Consider the following 20,851-nt stretch of genomic DNA (forward strand, 5'->3'; position numbering starts at 1 on the left):
ATTCAAACCCTGGGCCGCTGCAGCAAGGACTCAGCCTCGGTACACAGGTCGCCAGCTCTACCCACTGAGCTAACCGGGCGCCCCTGAAAACATATTTTAGTAATACAAGTGTGCCCCAACTATCATAGATTTGTGTCACAGTAGTAAGGTGGGGATAAATACAGTTAAGCATTTGACCTAAAGAAACAATTCCCAAATATGTTGAGGCTCATATTATTTTCATACTACTTGTCTTGCATTGAAAATGAATTATTATAAAACTTGGTTTTGCTAATTCAAAATTAGTTTTTTTTACTGTACACTTGACTATATCCCTGCATTAGCAAGAAACATCAGACTACAGTACACCCTATAAAAATGTTTTATTAAATACACATGTGCACATCAGTTTGTAATTATAATGAGTGAGGGAATCTATTACAGCAGCAGCACCATAAAATAAGGTTTTGAAGTTTAACCTCTCTGACACATATTTTGTAAAGGTATGTGGTAGGAATACATTTCTTTCTCTCTTGTTTTTCAGAGGTTGAAAAGCCAGTCAACTAAGTACCGCACTGACAAGACCTACCCCACCAAGACAGCAGAAAAACAGGATAACATCAAGAAGAACCGATACAAGGACATTGTTCCCTGTAAGCTTTGCTCACAGAATTCTCATGAAAATTTTGGTTTGTCATTTATATTCCTGCATAAGATTAGAATAAGAAATAAAGATTGTGTCAGATAAGATATATAATAATACGAAGCCATAACTTTGACTTCTATATACTCATACCTCTGACACATTAATGCTGAAAATGATCGTAGATGGATCAAACAATCTTGAGTCTATACAGTAACATGGGACTGCATGATATTTAGATGCAAATACATAAACACTATGATGCAGATGACCTGAAAATTATGCAATGTTATATTTATGAGGTAATAAAAAAAGTATACTAGGTTGATAATGCAGTATAGTGTAACTGTTTTATGGATAATTTTAATTTAAGGAAATTTGATTAATTTTGGAAATTACTATATGTTCTTACATTTCTTAACATTTGACAGTGCGGATCATGTCTAGTATTAATAAATACTAATGCATTAGGGTGTGAAAATGTACAGCATAGTCAAAGACCCCTGAGTTGTGCAACATTCAACTTTATAAATACATATTCCTTTCCTTTCAGTTGACCACAGCAGGGTAAAGCTCACTCTCACCACAGCTAAAAATGACACAGACTACATCAACGCCAGTTTCATCAAGGTAAATTAAGAGTGCCCTTGTGAAGAGAATCTTTTTTATTGACATAAATTGCATCTGAAGTATATTTCCATTTGTGTAACTAATGTGGTTTGTGCAACGTCCTCTGACTATAAGCTACGTTTCATCTTCAGGGAGTGTCAGGTTCCAGGGCCTACATTGCTACTCAGGGTCCTCTGCCTCACACAGTACTGGACTTCTTCAGGATGCTTTGGGAGTACGACATAAAGGTATGACCTGTCATCTGTGGACACAACAAGGTGTTTTAAGACATAATGTTGCTCTCTAAAAAACTATTAATGTGCTTTAGTGATCAAAAATGATTGGCTACATAGACTGGCCTTTTTGAACTCCCCACCCCCACGTAAAGATATGGTCATGTTATATTTTGGTACATTGTAATTTGTATTGTTATGTTTGGCCTTAGATCGTAGTGATGGCCTGTCGCGAGTTTGAAATGGGAAAGGTAACTACTTTTTTTTGTATTTCCATATTCTACTTTTTTTTCTCAACAGTCAAACTGTGCTGCATACATATAAATGTATAGTTTGTATTTCATCAGTGTTTGTAAGATGGTTTAGAACTGTGTGAAAAGTAAAATGTGAAAAAAATTGTGCTTTCTTTGATTTTTTTTGTAGAAAAAGTGTGAGCGCTACTGGCCACCGAAGCAGGAGCAGCCATTTGTTTGTGAGCCTTTTAGAGTTTACTGTGTGAGTATTTTTATTCTCACAAGTCACACTTCCTACTTTGACCGGTTCCCAGAACAGTTCCATAACATATGCTGACTTAATTTCACACTATCTTCACAGGACACCTGTGTCATGCAACACTTACATGAGTTATACAATTGCTAACGCAATACAAAAGTAACTCACATTATCTCTATTACCTTTTTTTAAACAGCACAAATAAGTACTCAGCTTAAAGATGCACTGCTGGCGTTTTTTTTGCAGGATTCTGAGGAAAATAAAGGAGATTATCTGACAAGGACGTTACGGGTGACTTATCGCAATGTAAGTAGTGTTTATACTCTGACTGTGAGAAAACAGTTGAGGTAATTCTCCTGAGACAACCAAGAGATTATCAGATGGCATGTTGTTAGCTGCTACAAAGACTAGAAGCAGTTGTTGAAATCTCAAAACTAATGTGGTCATATTTGACATCTTTGAGACACAAAGTCTACTTAAATTATTTTATTTATTTAACTCTTCAGCTATCACAGTGACATAGTAAAAAGCCAGATGAATATGTTTGACTTGATCTGATATATGACCTAATTAAATGTGTTCTGGAAAGAGACTTGCATTATAATTGTCTACTATGCTTTTATTTTTTCCAGTGTAGCCGAACTTTGAAACAGCTGCACTATGTCAACTGGCCGGATCACGGTGTACCAGATTCCATCCCTCCCATTCTGGAAATGTTAAATGAGATGCGCGCCTATCAAGTCCATGATGATGTCCCCATTTGCATCCACTGCAGGTCAGGATTCCTTATGGAACTTAATTCTGCTTAAGAAAAATAATCTTGATCTATGATGAATAATTTTAGGCCTGTTTTAGCCTGCTTGCAGTATATAAACAATTCAATCTATTTAATATATAATATACATTAATAATAATGTGATAACATTCATGAAAAATATCATTCTGGCAGTGGTCATAGAACATTAAGCGCCTTAGTAAAAATCCTAATTGACCTCAGAAAAAGTGCTGATATAGGTTACGTGTATCTCCTAGTCCTCCTCGGTTTGACACAATTGATCATACTGTACTGACAAAGGCATTTAGTTGCATTTTCTGCAAGTTTGGTTTTAGACAGGTTCCACACTCATTTAACTGCAGGAGCGTTTCTTGTCAATGCTGATAAATGTGTTTAAAGTTTTATAATATCTACTAGTAGCCTATATGTACTTCTACTTAAGTAAAAAATGTGTGTGCTTTTGCCACCTCTGCAAATGGGTGTAAAATTTCATAGCTATGTATGCAGCACACCACTGTATCTATCTGTCACGCCTAACAATCTCAAACAGTCTAAATAGTTTGATTTGCTTGAAGAGTATTATAACTTCAAATGTGGGTATGATATATTATAGATTATGACTTACATTTACAGAAATGTCACTTTGTCACTAAGACCAAATTCTTTACCTTTAGAAATAAAGCAAATCAGACCATATCTTGGACTTTCTGATGCAAAGAAATGGATTTATGCTTTTGGTCTTCTCTTATCTTTATTGCAGTGCTGTTTTAACTGGACTACCCAAGTAATCAGTGAATAGACTTCAGTTTGTACAAAATGTAGCTGCCAGAATCTTAACTAAACTAATGAACGGCAGCACATCACAACCACATTAGCAGTGTTTCAGTGGCTCCCTCTCTCTTTTAAAACATGTTTAAAAATTACATTAGTAATTTACAGGGCTCGGAATTGTTTAGTACCTTCAGACTTAGGAGGTAACCGCCTACACATGAAAAAAACATAGTAAAATTAATATTTTTGAATATTGCTTTAAGGTAGTTTTTTGTTACCACACTTATTTTATTGAAATATTTTATTTTCTACTCAGGTTTTGTACCAAATTATTTGTTTACCATCTTTTCATTTATTTGTTTTAAACATTTTCATGCAAATGTGTGTGAAGCATTTTGAGCTGCAGCTTATGTACTGTATGAAATGTGCTATTACAAATTAAGTGTACAATGATTATTATAATTACTGGATGGACAGGGCTTGCTTTGTTGCAGTATCAGGAGATGAACTGTAATGATTCATTACATTTCTACATTCAGTTCTGATGTCTAATAACTTGAATTGAAACCTTTGGTTTTGATTGTTTAGTTACTATGGGAACGTATTGCCTGTGGGCAACATGTATATGTCCCTTGCTTTCGGCCTTAGAGGTTAGGTTCCCCCCTCCCTTTTCTTTAAGACAGGAAGTGTGCGTAGGTGGGTAGCCAACGACCCACTAGGTTTTAAAGTGTTTGTGTATGCATTTCCCCTCAGTTTTTCCAGCGCTTACATTTTGGCTCATAAAACCCACATCTACTGTTTTACTGAAACTCAGCTGGAGTGGGGTGCCTTAAAAATATTTATGTCTGTGAATCGGTGGAAAACAGTGACACTGGATATTTTATGTGTGCACAAATATACATCAAGTTGGATGGACCCATAAACTGACCTTTAAATTAGTCAGTTACTTTTTATTTTATTTTACATAAATATATGTTATTTGAAAATATATTGAAGTACATATAATGCTGCAACAGATTTTTCTTTTGGTTTTGTATGTGTTTACCTGAAAATTTATTTATATATGTATATACACACACATATATATTTATATAACTATTAAAATACCATAGAAAAATGCCCACGTCTTTTGAATATGACGTGTCAGAAATGGAATGTTGAGTCAGTGGCAGATCCAACCTACACAGCAGACAGGCACTCCACCTCTGAGTGATATCACCACTAAACAGCTGTTTGAAAAAAATACAGTCAGAAACCACCACAAAATGTGATTTTTTTCCTCAACACACACAGGAAAAGGGCATAATTTCACAAACTTCTTTGCAGTCTCAAGAACAGGAGTTGAGTCAACGTCTGTTTCCTGTTTCCTAAAACAGAACTTTATAATGTATCCTTCCCTTGTGGTTTATTGATGTCATTATACTATACTCATACAGGTACTGTATAGAGGATAATCACATTGCATTACTAATGACCAAATTCATGGAAACCCAAACAGTATACTTTCAGGTTTTGAGTCAAAGCCTTAAACATCTTTTATTTATTTATTTATTTAGATCTCTGAATTTCACTGACATAGGCATTTTAAAGCTGGTTAAATTAGGAACTGGAAATGACTATTAGCGTTTGTTTAAACCTGCTTATCAGATGGGTGTGTTTTAGGCAATGCAGTTAAATTGGTACCAGAAAATCAAGATAATCATGTCACAGAGTTAGAAAATCTGTTGTCTGCCTTCTTCAGCCCCTTTATAACTAACAATTGTTTGACTAATCATATTGAAATGTGCCTAAGCTCCCTGAGCTTGTCAGCTTAGAGAAATATGACTTCCTGACTTTTTGCTGCTGTGATTGTAGTGCCGGCTGTGGTAGAACAGGAGCCCTGTGTGTCATTGATTATACCTGGAACCTCCTCAAGAACCATGTGAGATATTCCTGCCACAGTACTTTCTGCACATTGTTATTATTCTCTAAAGTCTGATTAATTTAATCGTAAAAATCAAATTTGTATTGTGCTTTTTTTTAGATGATCCCACCAGATTTCAACATCTACGACTTAGTTCAAAACATGAGAACCCAGAGGCCCTCGCTTGTTCAAACCAAGGTATGATAGTTGTGGTTTCCTCTTCTCTTAACAAAGCATCACATGTAAAAAATCTTCCAACAAGCAGAGCCACATTTCAGGCAATTCTTCATGTCAGGTGCTTCCCTCTTTAAAATATGTTTTGAGGATTTGTGTTGATGCCCTCAGGGCCTAACAGAGCAGGTTTTTGTTGTTTAACCTCAGGAACAGTATGAGCTGGTCTACAGAACCATCAAGTTACTTTTTGAAAATTATCTCCAGTCCTTGGATGCACAGACCTGCAGAAATAAGGTGAGTGACCAGGATGACTCTACTGTGAATGAGTACATAAAAATACTGGAAATGTACAAATACATGCTCCACCAACACCAACAGACAAGCACAACCACCACAGCCAGCAAAGCAGAAACAACAGCTGTGGCAGGCTTTCTTGCGGTTTCGGTTAGAATACAGAATTCAGTCACATGATCTAAGTGGAAAATAATCTAATTGAAGGCTGGGTGATTGCATACATAATATTTCTCACACCATGATACTAAATGTTTTCATACATATTTCATATTTGCCAAGCATTAAGGCATTTACATGAAAATGTTCTTCATTTATCAAAAGCTGTTGTGACTCACACTGATCTGTTAAACTGGCCAGGTGACAGTGGTCCCATCTGCTATCACACCTGACACTGAAAGCGAGCACAGCGACCTAAGTGAGGAGTTGGATTTGCTGCCACAACTCCAGCAGCTGCTCGATGAGGAAAGGGATGTTTTACGACAGTACCACGCTCCCTTGCCTTCAGCTCCAGAAAATCTCATTGCCTTAAGGGCCAAGGACACGCACTGGGACCAGCAACAATGGGATCTACCACGGACCTTTCCTGAGGTTATGGCCACCACCCAAGACCTGCAGGAGGGACCCATGAACTCACCCAAACTGGTGTATACCAGCCAGAGAACCCCTGCAGTAGAGGGGAGCATACAGGAGAGTGACGACATACCATTACTGAACCCTCCACCCACACCAGCTGTGGCAGCAGCCATCTGTTTGATGGTGGAAGACCCCTACTTTGACACTCCAATGAGCTCCCCTTCCTCAGAGGAGGCACCAATGGACTCAATGGCTAAAGACGACAAACAATGGACAGATAGCCCCATCTTCAGCACCCCCTCAGTGTGTCTGAATGGCGAGACTTTGGAGCTTAACTCTGCTGCCTCAGGTAAACATTTATATTTGTGCATGTGTTAGTCTTCTAACACAGACAGCAGGGTTGTAGAATTAAATTTTGTAGATATTTCTCTAAGCTGATGTGCATTTTGTAGGTACTATTGAAGTTCATACAAATGAAGAGGCACCTCCTCCCTTACCTCAACGAACCCCTGAATCCTATATACTGGCTGAGAATGCAGGTTAGTGCTCTCAGTGTAGATGATAGTGTGGGATATAAACTATATAGATATAGATGTTATATAACATGTTGTGATTTTGTCATTCAGAGCACTCAGATCCCTGTGAACGGTTAATGGTTATCATTCCACACAATGCTGCTGCTGAGGCTGTCAGGGACTTGGGAGGTGAGCAAATATATAATAATAATTATATTGAAGACAAATATTTAAAACCTGTTATAGCACGAACACAATTTTTGAATTAACAATTGAATTAATGGAAATTATTTATATACTACCAGGCAGTCCCCCCTCACCTGTCCCCCCACTTCCAGAGAGAACCCCAGAATCATTTCAGCTGGCTATTGATGAAGGTGACTTTAGAATATCATAAATCCCAATAATTGATACAATTAAATAAATATATATATATAATAATTGTAAATAGTAGGTTTTACTTTAAAATTAGGTATGAAATTGATTATTCTTGCTTGCCTTTCAGCTGCCGTGGAGCAGAATTTAGAGGTCACACCAGCAGTGAACCTGAACAGAGTAGGAATGTCTTCAGAATGGTTCGGTAACTCAAAGCCAGCTGCCACTGCATCTCAGAATGAGACAAAACCTTGGTCGAGGAGTAAGGTAAGAATTTAGTCTCTTAAATGGCTGTTGAGTTACTTTCTGCAAGTTTAAAAGATAAACTGAATGATGAATTTCATACATTCATTCATGGACAGAATGAGCCAGCATCTGTTTGACAGACACCTGTAGTCAATTGAGAATGTGAATGTGAATGTGTCACCCAAACCATGAATTGTAAAATGGGAGCTGAATTAATAGGAGATTTAAACCTGAAAAGGTTTCTGAAATCATTCTGTATAAACATACTGTACAGTGATAGCATTACAAATATCACAGCAGCTATGTAACAGCAATATACCTCTCTTTCTTGTAGAGTATGAAAGCAAAAATGACCTTCACAGGTAAGCTATTTATAGTAACAGTGTTCAGATCTAATGCATATGCCCCAGATGATAATTAAACCAGCTGACTGTTAAATGATAGGATGCAATTATATGACAATTAGTTAAAATTAACTGTTGTAACATTTACACTGTACCTTTTTTCACCTGCAAAAAAACCCTCACATTATCTGAAATAACTACATCTGTGATCATTTCAATAGTATTGTATTTTCATTTCTAGCACCAGTAACACATCCTGATCTTGATTTAAATACAACTTCAAACCTCCACCCTTACTGTCCACCTCTGAGCCCACTGACTCCTCTGCTTCCTCAAAGTAAGCCGACCAGACTTGAATTATGATCTAACTTTGATCTTTGCTTTGATATTATTCTTCACTATCCAAAGGCAAATCCACCAACATTTCTCTATGTGTCATTTGAAGAGAAGGTGTACAAATGTGTAACATTTAACTGCTGTTGATTATCTTTGGTTGTGCAGCTGAGGAGAGGCTGACTCCTCCCCTTCCTGACAGAACCCCCGAGTCCTTCGTCCTCCCCACAGAACAGAGTGAGTTTATCATGGCCTCCTTACAACAGAGACACAAAGTTTAACTCATACAGTACTCGTCCTCTAAGTGAAGTTTTCTTTTCCAACAGTTCATGAGCAAACCGCCCTCTGCCTGCAGCCCTCAGAAACAACACAGCCCTTACCAAGGGTAGGCTTCTCATCCGAGTGGGATGGCACCTCTCAGCCTAAGAAATTCCTTGATGTTGTTATGAACAGGAGCAAGGTAATGAAAATCAAATAAATAAGAAATTGGGGGTTACAGAGAGCACGCAAAAAAAGTAACACTCACGGACTCATATTCATATACCCCCCTCAGTGCTTTTCCATTAAGTAATTAACATACGTTTCCATTTGTTAGGCATTAATATTTTTGCTTTCAATCATTCACCCTAGAGTGTTCGAGCTAAAAGTTCAAGACAAGGTAAGCTACTGAAAACTCTTTCCTCTTCTGCTTTCATTTTACGTAACCTGACATCTCTAAACCTGCTGACTTCTCTGTGGCACTGAGCCCAAGCCTGTTCTTTCCTACTAAACATTGAATGATGAATATTTGCTTTCATTTTCAAAAAGGGCTAAATCAGCTCGGCACTGTTGTTTTATCAAATGTTACTAAACAGTGCATTTGCTGGGTTCTATTATCAGTCACAGATTTGGTGCTCTAGTGACTTAACAGCAGCAGGAGGGTGAATGTTTGACTCAGCTTAAACTACATTGTTAATGTTTATCTTGATTAATGAAAATGTCAGTGAGCTTTTAGAGAACAAAGGAGGTCTATGGCACAGAGGGATGTCTATCAGGCTAATAATACAATAATACAAATAATACTTTGTAGGAATAATTAATTGTTAGTTTCTGTCTTTTCCTTGAATTTGTTGACAGTCCTTTAATGTAGCGCTTTAGGTCAGTGAACAAATATCTTTTTGTTGTCTGTAATCCACCAGTCTATCACATTCTGCACAGTTGCATTGTGGTTGTTGGGTATACTCAACAGCATGCAGGTTAAAATGAGCATCTAGAAGTACACATCTTCACCACTAGGAGGCCTCCTTTACCAAAACAAGATGTGAATGCTTGATTAGTAAAAAAAAAAGTTTGTTCATAATTAATTTAAAACATTGTTCCTATATTGGGGGTAGTTTACCTTTGCATTTCTACTTTAGAGCCCCTTACTGCAGTTCGGCAGCTCACTACACCTCCTGTCGTCGTGGCTGGAGGAGGAAGTGGTGAGTAGCTTCAAACATTAAAAGGGGCTGCACACTACACAGTAGCCTCTTTCACACATACTGTTATTATTAGACACACATGCAGGACCGTGTCATATGAAAAACATTCAACCACAAACATCACACATCTATGTCTGTGGTGATTCCAGTAATAATAATCAATAGTTAATTATTTGTTCTTACAAAGCCTTGATGTAGTAAAGTTTGAAAAGGGTCGTCATCTGGGAATTTTGAAAAAGAACATTTTAAAAACTTTGTATTTTTTTTGTTTTGTTCCTGCATTCATCAGCACAAGTGGGACAGCATGACGTGAACCACAGGCTCTCTCTGAACACTGAGACATCAGGAAACGTATCAGATAAAAGCAACGAGAAGAGCATGTCTAGAACAAAGGTAAGATAAGAGCTACACACAACTAGTTATTAGTTCAAAGGATGTGCAGCCAACTAAATCTGTTTTTGTTTCCTTATTGCAGAGTCTTAAGTTTTTTAGACACAAACAAAAACGTAAGTGATAGTTATTTACATTTCAGCAAATGCACTAATGTCTATGAGAAAAGAAGGACTAACATGTTTAAAAAAAATATATTCTCAGCTAAAACTGCTCCTCCACCACCTCCCACTCAACCTGGAACACCGCCTACATTACATGGTGCCTCATCTTCACTATTCAAATTTGGTAGGCCTGCGTCTACTTTGATACAACTTTTAAATACATTGCAATGTTATATACAGTTTTTATGACACCATCTTCATCTCTCGCAGGATTTGGGAACCGGTTTGGAAAGCCAAAAGGCCCCAGGAGTTATCCACAGACCTGGGTTTGAGGTCTCCCTGAATGTAAAAACAAAATGGACCTGTTCTTCTAATGATTAGGATACGTTGCATCGCTAAAAGACCTGGGACTGTTGGAAGTTTATCACAAGTATCCCTTGAAGATACTGCACTGAAGGCTGCTTCTCTTTGTCTCGCACAGCACAGTAGCACCCTCAGCAGAGTACAGGAAGTGCCTTGTTACCATCTTTGGTGGAAATGTTTTACTGCCTTGTCGAACACCACAGACAGCCACTCGGACCAATGACTGAATGAATGTTGAATAGAAAAAGTCAGCCTCTAGAATATTTAGTTTGAGGAAGCGAGCAGTCTGCAGTGAGAAGTTTTACACTTCTTGTTTTCATTCTCAAGGCAATGCTGTTAAACTGTTGGCGTATGAGGAATATATTTAGTTATGCAAGTATCTGCGAGTTTGTGCTTCTTATATGAAATAAGAAAACGGGTATAACATTGCATTTAGTTTATCAGCATGTAATTTCTTCTGTTATAAAGACAATAGACTTTACATCATTCAGTTAACCATACTTAGTTTTGTTTCTGAGTCATAATTCACACATCTGTAGTTTTTAAAAGGATTATCTTTTAAAAAGGAAGAACCATCAACCTCTTGGAAAGAATGTCTTTGGGTACAGAGAACATGATGCATACTGAACATGCATCTGATACAAGTGTATATAACTGTGTTACACTGGTTACACAAAAAATGTATTTATTAAAAAATATAGGGAGTCTATGCATTCTCATTGCATTTTTTCCCCTACTTAACAGACTGAATCATATTAGTACCAGATCCTTACTGTGTTTAACTGATCACTCAGGAAACTGACAAAAAGTATTAAAATCATCTCAGTACAAACATTAATAACAGCAATCATTGGTTCTTAAACACAGAGCATCACAACAAGTATGACAAAAGGCTGATGTGACAGTATTGGAACTGTTAATTTATTTCTACTTTGAGCTATTAAGTCAAGACCCTATGACATATTTCTGACAAACAAAAATAAGCATCCTGCTTCTTGAATAGGATCTAGTATAAAAGGCAGAAATTACAATAACAGTAGGATGTAGTAATTTTGCTTCCAGGTGACATGCAGATGTAGAATTCAAAAAGAATGTGAGCAACATTTTTTTTAAATAAAAGAAACAAGATACACTATGGCTGCTTGGCCAATACCCATTTCACCATCCTACTCATCAGCAAATAAACCTCACAGTTTTAAATGAGGCTAATTGAATACAGTACAAGGCACTAAGACGTAGTCAGTGGTAGAGCAAAGGCAGTATCACATCATCACTTCCTTTACAGAAAACTGCTTGTAGAAGACCACATAATGAAAGCCTCTGTGAGGTTCAGGTGAACTGTAGATCTCTGATCAGAAACTCTGGGTAACCACGGTCAATATGAAGTTGTTGTTTTTTTTTTTTTGAAAGAAATGTGAAATTCACTTCCATTGCGGAACAGTTCAGCCTCGGATCATTTTGTAGGAGGCTTCATTATTTCAGACTTTGCTGGAAAAAACTCGAGGCATTCGCAGTTTAAATCCACACATTACACTAAACCACAGTGACCTTCTACAATGGTGCCTTTAACAACCCAGTGACATTACCAGCTAAAACTAAAGGTGAAGATGAATTTGAAGTGAAAAATGACTTGAGTGCACAAACAGCATTCACATACAACACCATAATATTTACATACCAAATTCTGAAGACATACTCCACACCTGAAAAAAAGATTCAGACAATTATTGCTAAACGCAATAGCCGAAATTCCTTCGTCATTTATTGGTGCCCCTATAATTAGATAATAATCTTAAATATTCATCACACCTTATAAACTTGAGTGTTTATATTTTGAGCTCAATCTTAAGAAAATAAATAAAATATCAAAAACAGTATCAACAGTAAGAAAAGGGTGCTGTATAAAATGGCATTTAAATAAAAAATTGCAACTTAAAAAGCTGACAAAAAAGGTTTTACGTGTTTGTAGTTTAATTACTCATCCTTACACTTCAATTTACTCCTTGCGATTATCCTATGTTTACTGGCTTACTGGCTCCAATCCAGGAAATCCAATATGTGCCGGGATTTTGACTAAAATGGAAAAGTTCCAGTTTTTCAGACAACAGAAAATCTGTCTATGAAACTAAATGAACTGCATCTTCTGCGTAAGGTTAGTCTATATGCCTCTGCCACTGAAATGAATACGACAGTATAATGTCAGTATCATGCTTCCAGAGTAATCATACATTAAGTATGTACACAATCATTCCACCTGCACTTGTGAAAACTACCGACTTCCATCTTCCATGAAATAATTCTGCCAAAAAATAAACAGCTGAGCCTTGAGCATAAATTAAAGATTTTGTCTCCTACAGTAAGTGTGGCAACTTATAAAATACTACTTTCTGTATATGGTACACACCTTTTGAATGAGACAGTAAAGAGTTCCAGTTCAGGTGCTGTCAAATACAAAAAAATGTGTTACATAGTCACATTAAAGAACCAGTGTGTATGATTTAGTGGCATCCAGCGGTGTAGCTGCAGATTACAATCCCTTTGCCTCACCCTCTCATTCCAGGTGTGTAGGAGAAAGTACGGTGGCTTGCGATGCTCACAAAAAAACCTTTAAACAGTATACTTTGGCTGAACATTTTAACCAACACTAAACCAAGACAACAAAAAGCCAAGAATAATTTAAGTTGAAACGTTTCCTGATTGACACAGACGTCAGTTTTAGACAATTCCTTCTCCTCCCAAAGTGGGCAGAAAGAGAGACTGTGAGGGGGTGGCGGGGTGGCGGGAGGTCATTTGGGGAAGTCTGCATTGTGGCCGAGAACTTTTGGAAGAGTGGGCTCTTTTGAAGGTGTACACCCAGAGTGGACTGGTTCCAAGGAAAGGTGGGGATTCTGGTATGTCGGGGGTAAGTGAGCAGATTTGGTGGGCTGTGGAGGGGCTGGCTGAGGCTCCTTGGGAGGTGTCGCCGGCCTCTGGAACTCTGGTTCTTCAGTCTTTGCCACCCCACCTTGCGTGTTGTCTCCCTGTGGTCGCGCACAGGGGGTTACGGTGGCGTCAGGCCTGGCGGGGGAGGAAAAAGAGACTCGGCCTGAGGTGGGGCTGAGATCGTTTGGCCGCTGCTCCTGCTCCTTGTTCTTCTCCTCTGGATGGTACTGTTTGAGGCGGATGTGCCAGGCCAGACTGCAGACTGCAGACACCGTCTTAAACTGGTGGATGACGTTCCTTGGGATGAAGTAAATGTCGTCGTCACAGAGCTGGACCCGGACGTAGCGGATGCCTTCCCTCCTCAGCTGGTTGAGCTTGGCATCGTCCACCCACTGGACACACTGCAGGTGGGATACACAGTGGTTCATGTTTTAAAATTTTTCTGTGATATTCCCCATGTCCCAATGGATTATGTATGAAAATTCTGGTTCTCACCTGAGACACTGGGGGCTCGTACAGATCCAACTGCAGCCTTTGGACAACTTCATTGAAGTCCCCAGCTTGGAAACACACTACATCTTTGGTTATCCGAGGTCGGTTATTCCTGCAATAAAATATAAAAACCATAAAACACAGGTTAATACTACTTCCTCGTCACATATCCTTATGTGATTAGGAAGATTTAAAGCATATGAGAAGACACTCACCACTCTCCGAAGTGCACTGCCTTTAGTACCCCGACAGCAGCGGTGCTCTGCCAGTCAAAACTCTGGCCTACATGGTCAGCATGGGCCTTAGTCCGGTCCTCAAACAGGACCTCTCTGGGTTCACTGGCCCTCGGTAGGTAGTGTAGATTTTTTATCTCATTCATGGACCTAGACAAAAAGACGTGAGGATGGAAGGGGATATGAGAAGCACAGGATGACAGGTTTTCAGTCTGTATTCTCACAGTCCTGCCTAAACTCAACTGTTTTCCCATTACAATTATTATTCTATCATCTATGAATATGGAACTGGGTTCTTATATTTCCTCTGCAGCTGGGGTTGTACCTGCGTCTTTTGAAAGGCGACTTGGGCATGTCAGCAGTGGGTACCATTTGTTCTCCTGGTCGCACCCACATGATGGGCCCATCGTCACTCTGAGAGCGACAGTCCAGCTTCAGACTGGAGAGGCTTCCCCATGGTAGGGTCATCTATGGTGACACACACACACACACACACACACACACACAGCTGTAATTTTTAGCTTTATGAAATTCAACCAAATTCCACAAACAAGCTTAGAGTGGGATCCCACCAGTAAAATATAGTATACTATATGTGGCTAAACCTGTGGGCATGGGCTTATGCTAGAATCACAGAAATAGTATGTTTCTGCAAATGATGAAAAATGTGATTCCAAGCCACCATATTATGACAAAATACTGTATGTTATTTAGTTTGTGTTTACATATTGTTTATGAAACATGCAAACAGACTGAACAGATGTTACAGCAATAACAATGCATTAGCAACGGAGTTATTATGGCCTGTAGTACTTGTACTTCTTAATGAGCTTCCTGACAGAAACATGCTGAATTTAGCACATTAAGTGATTCTAGCCTGAGGTCTAGAGGAGGGTGTACAGGGTATGGATGGCAGTCAGAGCAAAAACATTCGGCTGTGACTGTTGTGCCAAGGGGTCAGTACACTTTATCAGGCCTGAAGTTACAGAACTTTTTTTTTTTTTTTTTACGTAAGCTAGAGTACCAACTTTTCCTTCAAAATAAATCTTCCTCTGACCTTGAGAAAGGGCGACTCCTCCAGCATGTCAAGGAACTCTGGGAAATAGTCTCCAACTTCCTCATCCACGGCTCCCACCAGGCTGATCTGCCTCATGGGTCCGGACCGGTACGTTCCCGAACAGTAAGTCCGGCTCACCTAGGAGTGGAGAAACAGCTTCTGTCATTCAGTGTGTCCCATTTGATACTGCACACTAACTGTATACACTGTATACTAATTGTCATACTATACAGTTTTCACAGTTAGTGTACACAAAAAAGTATCCATACTGACTGTTTTGCATTTTTAGTTTTGTCACTTTTACTCAAAACCTGCACAGGTTTAGTAAGCAGTGTACAAAAGATACACAGCTCTTGTCAGTTTGACAATTTAGCCTCTGTTGTAGATATACTGTATCTACAGTACAAGATATAATTGCTAATGCTATACTAAAATGTCCTCACTTCCTTGAGTGGTCATCACTGTTCTACTTTGAGCAAAAAAACTAAATTACTGCTCCACAGAGGCATTAAAATATTACTTTTGTCTGAAATAATCCTTCAAATTAGAGGTAGAATTTGCACTTTGATTCTAGCAGAGAAGCTGCAGACTACAGCCGGTGAGTTTTATAATATTAAATGCAGATTTTTGAAGCTACATGAATCTGCATAACATTATTTTCCTGGTATGTGAACACTGCTGTGATTAGAACATGTTTTCTATCCAGCAGCCTACAGCGCTGACCCAGAAAAGTGCAGCAGATATAACAAAGAATTTTAGTCCAATCATTATGCTCTCAAAGCATCAATTTATTCTCTGGACTCTTCAGTGTTGAAATGATCAAACTAGGTCTTACTTTCCCTGCATAAACAGAAGCCACTGAGCTCTCTGTGTCCTCTGCAGATCTAACATCACACATGCAAATCCGGGCTCATTCATTCTCCTCTCCGCCATCTTCCTCAGGCAGTGAAAGTATAATCTCTAATAATCACAGAACCAAAGCAACTCCGTTCTTTAAGCGCAGGTACCACTTGGCACCACCACAGGTTTTTAGACTAAACAGCAGTGTACTTTGGACAGCGTCAAAGACTGGGTAAACGTGTACCTGGGCTGTGGGTTGGCCTTCAATTTGCTGTGCCTTGCTACAATGTTATCAGAGAAACTACTGCACAGCTTTTAATACCGTTAGAGAGCACCCTTAATACAGTATAATTTCTATCTGAGGGCATTCTTTTCTATGCCAATGCACTCTTTTAACTTTACCTGCAATATGAAAACAATGTTGACATTTAGTGGACTGCTCATTTTCTGATTTAGACAATTAAATGGCAATGAAATGATTATTCCATTAATCATGTTCTTTTAAGAAAAATACCAAAAGATCTCTGGTTCCAACTTCTCAAATATGAACATTTGCTGTTTTTTTACTCACTATAATTTCTACTAAATCAGCATGAATGAATGAAATGAATGAATCAACATGGGTATTTTATAGACTAAATAATCAACTAAATGATAATGTAGCTGACAGATTAATTGATAATGAAAATAATCATTAGTTGTAGCCCTACTTTAAATCAGATTTGAAAGAGTAACTTGGCTGATTGATCAAGACATTGATTGACATTGACACTGTATTATATAATTGATCATCAAGTTGTTACAGAATATTATATTTGTATATAGTGGCTCCTTTTTATTGTCTCTATTTTTTAATCTTTTTATTTTATTTATATTTTTCTACGCTTGATTGAGATTCTTATGCACCAATGTTCCAAGGCAAATTTCTTTCTATGTGAAAACTTACACTGAAATTGGATTATTATGGCTTTTAACCATTTGGGGGCTGCATGGATCAGAAGTTATCTTATATAAAGTATATTTTAATGGTAGTTATTCTGAGGTAAAAGCAGTACAAAGTGGTGTGCCTCAAGGGAGCTTTTTGTTCCGCATTTTTACAAATGAGTTTCCATTAATTTTGAACAATGGAATTGCAACGTATGCAGATGATTCCACAATATATACATCAGCACCTAAATTTGGGAACTGAAAACTAGAAAAGGTCTTGAATAAGGAATTGAAATTAGTTAAAGAATGTGTATGAGTTCTTAAGGTCAAAAAAGGCTAAATATATGGTGTTTGGTTCAAAACAGGTTAAGAATCACGCCCTCTTTTCACTTAACTATGGGGCAAGCAGTTACTGAACAAATGACTGACAACAATGTTATCGAGTGTTATAGTTGACAGTGAAGTAACATGGGACAGGTGAGTGGATATGATTTTGACAAAAATGGGCAGAAGCATGACAATTACAGAACACTGTAGGAAATTCATGCCTAGTAATTTAATAAAACAGTTGGTTTAAGCATTAGTCTAAACACAATTAGATCACTGGTCAGTAATATGTACAAATACAACAGAAAGCAATTTAAACAGGTGACAGGTAGCGCAAAGCATACCAGCTCACATGACAGTGCCCATACAGAATAAGGGTAGTAGCTACAATGAATAACATCCATCTTGAAATATAATCAGAACTAAATCTCCAGAGATACTTTACAGAAACCTGTTGCTCTTTTCAGACAGACACCATTATTTTACAAGGTCTGAGGGTTTGTATTGCTCCCATGTAGAAGTGGTTCATCACAGAGAACAGTGAATGGTCATGCAATGGTGACATTGAATTCCTTACCAGGATTTTGACCTCAGAAAGTAGTAAATCGTGCTTAAATAAATCGTTAAGGTGAACCACTTACTCAAGAAATGGGGTAGCCAAACATAGTCATGGTTTACTGCTAAAGGTTTAGAATTATTAAGAAATAAACATCTTATCTTATCTTAAAACATTATGTGGACCCCGGAAAGAGTAGATGCTGTTTTTACTGTATCTAAACAAACCAACCACATGACCGCTGCTCTCCTCAGTGCCTATGATCTATGAATTCGGATGTGATAAATACCTGAGAGTGAAAGTTGGCAATGGTGGTGGTCTCAATGTCTTTCTTGCCCAGTATCTCCATTTTGACTGGTGTGTTGGGGAAGTTGAAGGCGAAGTAGTCGAGGAAGTCAGGCAGGTAGGAGGCCGCGCTGTGCACCACTGCCAAGGCATAGGAGGCTGCACCTCTGGGCTTCTCAGCAAAGGCCAACTCCAGAAACTCCTGGGCAAAGCACTCCATCTCAGCAGGGCTGAGACTCGCTAGCTCATCAGCATAGGCATGCAGAACTGATCCCCCGCCATTGGCTTGCCGCTCCTCATGCATGAAACGTCCACACCAGGTGCCTGTCTGGAGGCAGGAGCTGCGGATGTAGTGGTCTTGGTGGGAGAGGAAGGGGACGTGTCCCAGTTTGACAGCATGGAGGTAGGGTTGGTGGTTGCCGACAGTGTCTCTGACAGCCTGGCGATTGCTTTCGTGCTTCGTGGCGCCCGGCAGAGACGGATCAGGACAAACGGGCAGAGTGAGGTCGGTTCCAAGCCCCGCACATACAGTCTGAACCGCTTTGTTGTGCATGTATCGGACCTTCTTGGCACTGTGCTCATCCTCGCGGTGCTTCTTCTTCTTCTTTTTCTTCTTCAGGAGATATTCCTCCAGTGTTAGAGACTTGACATTCTCATTGTGGGGCCTTGGCTCTACAGGAACAGAAATAGAGAAAAAGTCAGGAGGGCAGGGTACATGTGAAGAAAGGTGGGGAAACTGCATCTAGTCCCATGGCCCCTGTTCAACACTACATCTGATTATTTTCTAAACAATGTATAATTCATTCAATTAGTATGTTTAATTCATAATGGCATGCTACCCAGTCTCACAACATTACTGTACAGGAGCTACCAAACTCATCTATTGTCATGCACTATTAAACGAGTCACACTTTTTAGACTGCACAACAGAAATGAATGAGACTTTCAGGAGATATATTATTTATTTCTTTATAATGGCACTATTAGCAGCCTCTTCTGTAAGAGGGCAAGTAAAAAGTTACAGACAGACTAAAATCTCCAATGACCTCAATTATAATTGTAGACCCTGTTACAGCACTAGACCCTACTGAGTTAAAACTGTACACGTGTTGCAACAGCTTGTCACAGACTTATGCTGGTCCCTGGTCACCACTCTGGGAACCCATGAAATACCCAATCCCCCCCCCCCTTTGAATAAATAATAATAAAGCTCACCCTTCTTTTTCTTCAGTTCAGCGTGTTTCACGTTGGCCTCGGTGTTTTCCTTCTTGAGCTTCAGTTTCAGCTCTTTATCCAGATGCTGTTCTTTGAAATCCTGGGGCTTGGCCTTGACCATTTTGAGAGGCGTGAAAGTGAACAGCGCAGGTGGCTCGGGGGGCACCGCTCGCTTCTTCTGCAGCTGCTCTGGTACCTTCCGCGGAGGAGGAGGAGGAGGAGGAGGAGGAGGAGGCAGAGTCGGCTCCAGGTTCTTTTTCGTGCCGTTGCTGAGACCGTGGTCATGGTGGTGGTGGTGGCTGTGTTTGTGGCTGTGCAGGACATGTTTACCCGCGCTGAAGTTGTGGGCTTTGGGGTTTGGCTGCAGCTGATGCGGCTGGTGGCTCCGGTGGCTCCGGTGCTCAGCGTGTTGGTGGTGATGGAGCTTCACTTTCTTCGCCTCTTTCTCAGCCCTCTCCCGTTTGTCAGCTGACGGCGACAAGTCCCTTTTCTTCTTCCTTTTCCTCTCTTTAATGAATCTTTCAAGACTGTCCCTCAGCCTTTCTTCTTCTACTTTCGCACGGAGCAAGTCGACTTGAGCTGCCATCTTTGCACGTACAGTACATTTAAAGGACTCGGGATTCCTACTGCGCAGGTCTCCGAAAAATTGTAGTCCTCTTGCCGTTAATTTGTAGTTTATGTCAATGTTTTGGCTCTGTTGCGCACGCGTAACGCAGGCAGCTCTGGGGAGTGTAGTTTGTTGATGTCGCAGAGCTACAAGGGAGTTGGAGTTCATACCGGGCTGAATGCGTGCTGCCTCGCACGCACTCACTTCTGCTCAGCTGACGTCATGGTGAATTTAGAGGCACGAGAGGCAGCGCTTCTCCCCGCAGGGTGGCGCTGTTAGTCTCATTCATTTCATTAATCTATGTGCAAAGTGGTTCATTCAAAAACAGGGAGTGATTTAGAAAATGGCAAAGTTCTCACATTTCACAACACAGTACTGTTAAATATATAAATATTATAGCTTACTGATGTACTGGAGGACAAGAACAAGGGCAATTTAAAGCATGGCGTCACATTTTTTCATGGTCAGTCCTTCCTGGTGTGCCATGTAAGTGAAGTGGGACTCCTTTTATCCCGGTTATGTGCAAAGATATATTCCAAAGTTTATCAAAAGTGAATATGAGGTTTTGGCACTCTGAGTTACACAAATCAAGTGAGTATCTTCCAGAGTTTGTCTTTTTAGTGCAGCATTGCCGCTTCACGTGACCCTCCACCACCGCAGCCAAACACAGAAATACAAAACCTGATTTGACAAATTCAGACTGCTGAAGCCTCATTAAATTTGAAATATATTTTTGCACAGAACAAGGACTGTGGATTTTCTCCCCAGTCACTAACATCGGAGGCGGATTAGGAAGGGATCCTTTAATGGCAAG

The 20,851-nt window shown here is 39.3% G+C and overlaps 2 protein-coding genes across 2 annotated transcripts in view; one reads left to right on the forward strand and one right to left on the reverse strand.

The window, feature by feature from the left end:
* The window catches only part of ptpn22 (protein tyrosine phosphatase non-receptor type 22), a gene marked incomplete at its 5' end in the record, with an annotated part of 12,510 nt that extends 1,327 nt beyond the window's left edge, over window positions 1-11,183 (forward strand). Inside the window, 25 exon segments of the mRNA XM_035656093.1 lie at window positions 524-632; window positions 1,176-1,252; window positions 1,384-1,479; window positions 1,677-1,715; window positions 1,888-1,959; window positions 2,203-2,262; window positions 2,589-2,731; window positions 5,357-5,423; window positions 5,526-5,603; window positions 5,787-5,873; window positions 6,231-6,795; window positions 6,899-6,985; window positions 7,073-7,150; window positions 7,267-7,338; window positions 7,467-7,603; window positions 7,917-7,944; window positions 8,168-8,263; window positions 8,428-8,496; window positions 8,586-8,719; window positions 8,890-8,917; window positions 9,657-9,719; window positions 10,009-10,112; window positions 10,195-10,225; window positions 10,314-10,397; window positions 10,484-11,183. Coding sequence (XP_035511986.1) covers window positions 524-632; window positions 1,176-1,252; window positions 1,384-1,479; window positions 1,677-1,715; window positions 1,888-1,959; window positions 2,203-2,262; window positions 2,589-2,731; window positions 5,357-5,423; window positions 5,526-5,603; window positions 5,787-5,873; window positions 6,231-6,795; window positions 6,899-6,985; window positions 7,073-7,150; window positions 7,267-7,338; window positions 7,467-7,603; window positions 7,917-7,944; window positions 8,168-8,263; window positions 8,428-8,496; window positions 8,586-8,719; window positions 8,890-8,917; window positions 9,657-9,719; window positions 10,009-10,112; window positions 10,195-10,225; window positions 10,314-10,397; window positions 10,484-10,545 — 2,466 coding nt within the window. The 3' untranslated portion in view covers window positions 10,546-11,183.
* A 127-nt stretch (window positions 11,184-11,310) lies between these two features.
* On the reverse strand, window positions 11,311-20,048 carry LOC118323996 (lysine-specific demethylase 9). Its single transcript, XM_035656094.1, has 7 exons — window positions 19,431-20,048; window positions 18,220-18,887; window positions 15,281-15,418; window positions 14,549-14,691; window positions 14,206-14,373; window positions 13,994-14,102; window positions 11,311-13,899 (listed from the first exon to the last, which is right to left on the reverse strand). Exons 1-7 carry the CDS (start codon window positions 20,014-20,016, stop codon window positions 13,363-13,365), a joined length of 2,349 nt encoding a protein of 782 aa, XP_035511987.1. The 5' UTR covers window positions 20,017-20,048; the 3' UTR covers window positions 11,311-13,362.
* Between the last annotated feature and the right edge of the window lie 803 nt (window positions 20,049-20,851).

Source organism: Morone saxatilis, unplaced genomic scaffold, assembly GCF_004916995.1.
Source record: "Morone saxatilis isolate NCDOM2014 unplaced genomic scaffold, NCSU_SB_2.0 Contig15, whole genome shotgun sequence".
In the NCBI taxonomy this organism is placed as follows: domain Eukaryota; kingdom Metazoa; phylum Chordata; class Actinopteri; family Moronidae; genus Morone; species Morone saxatilis.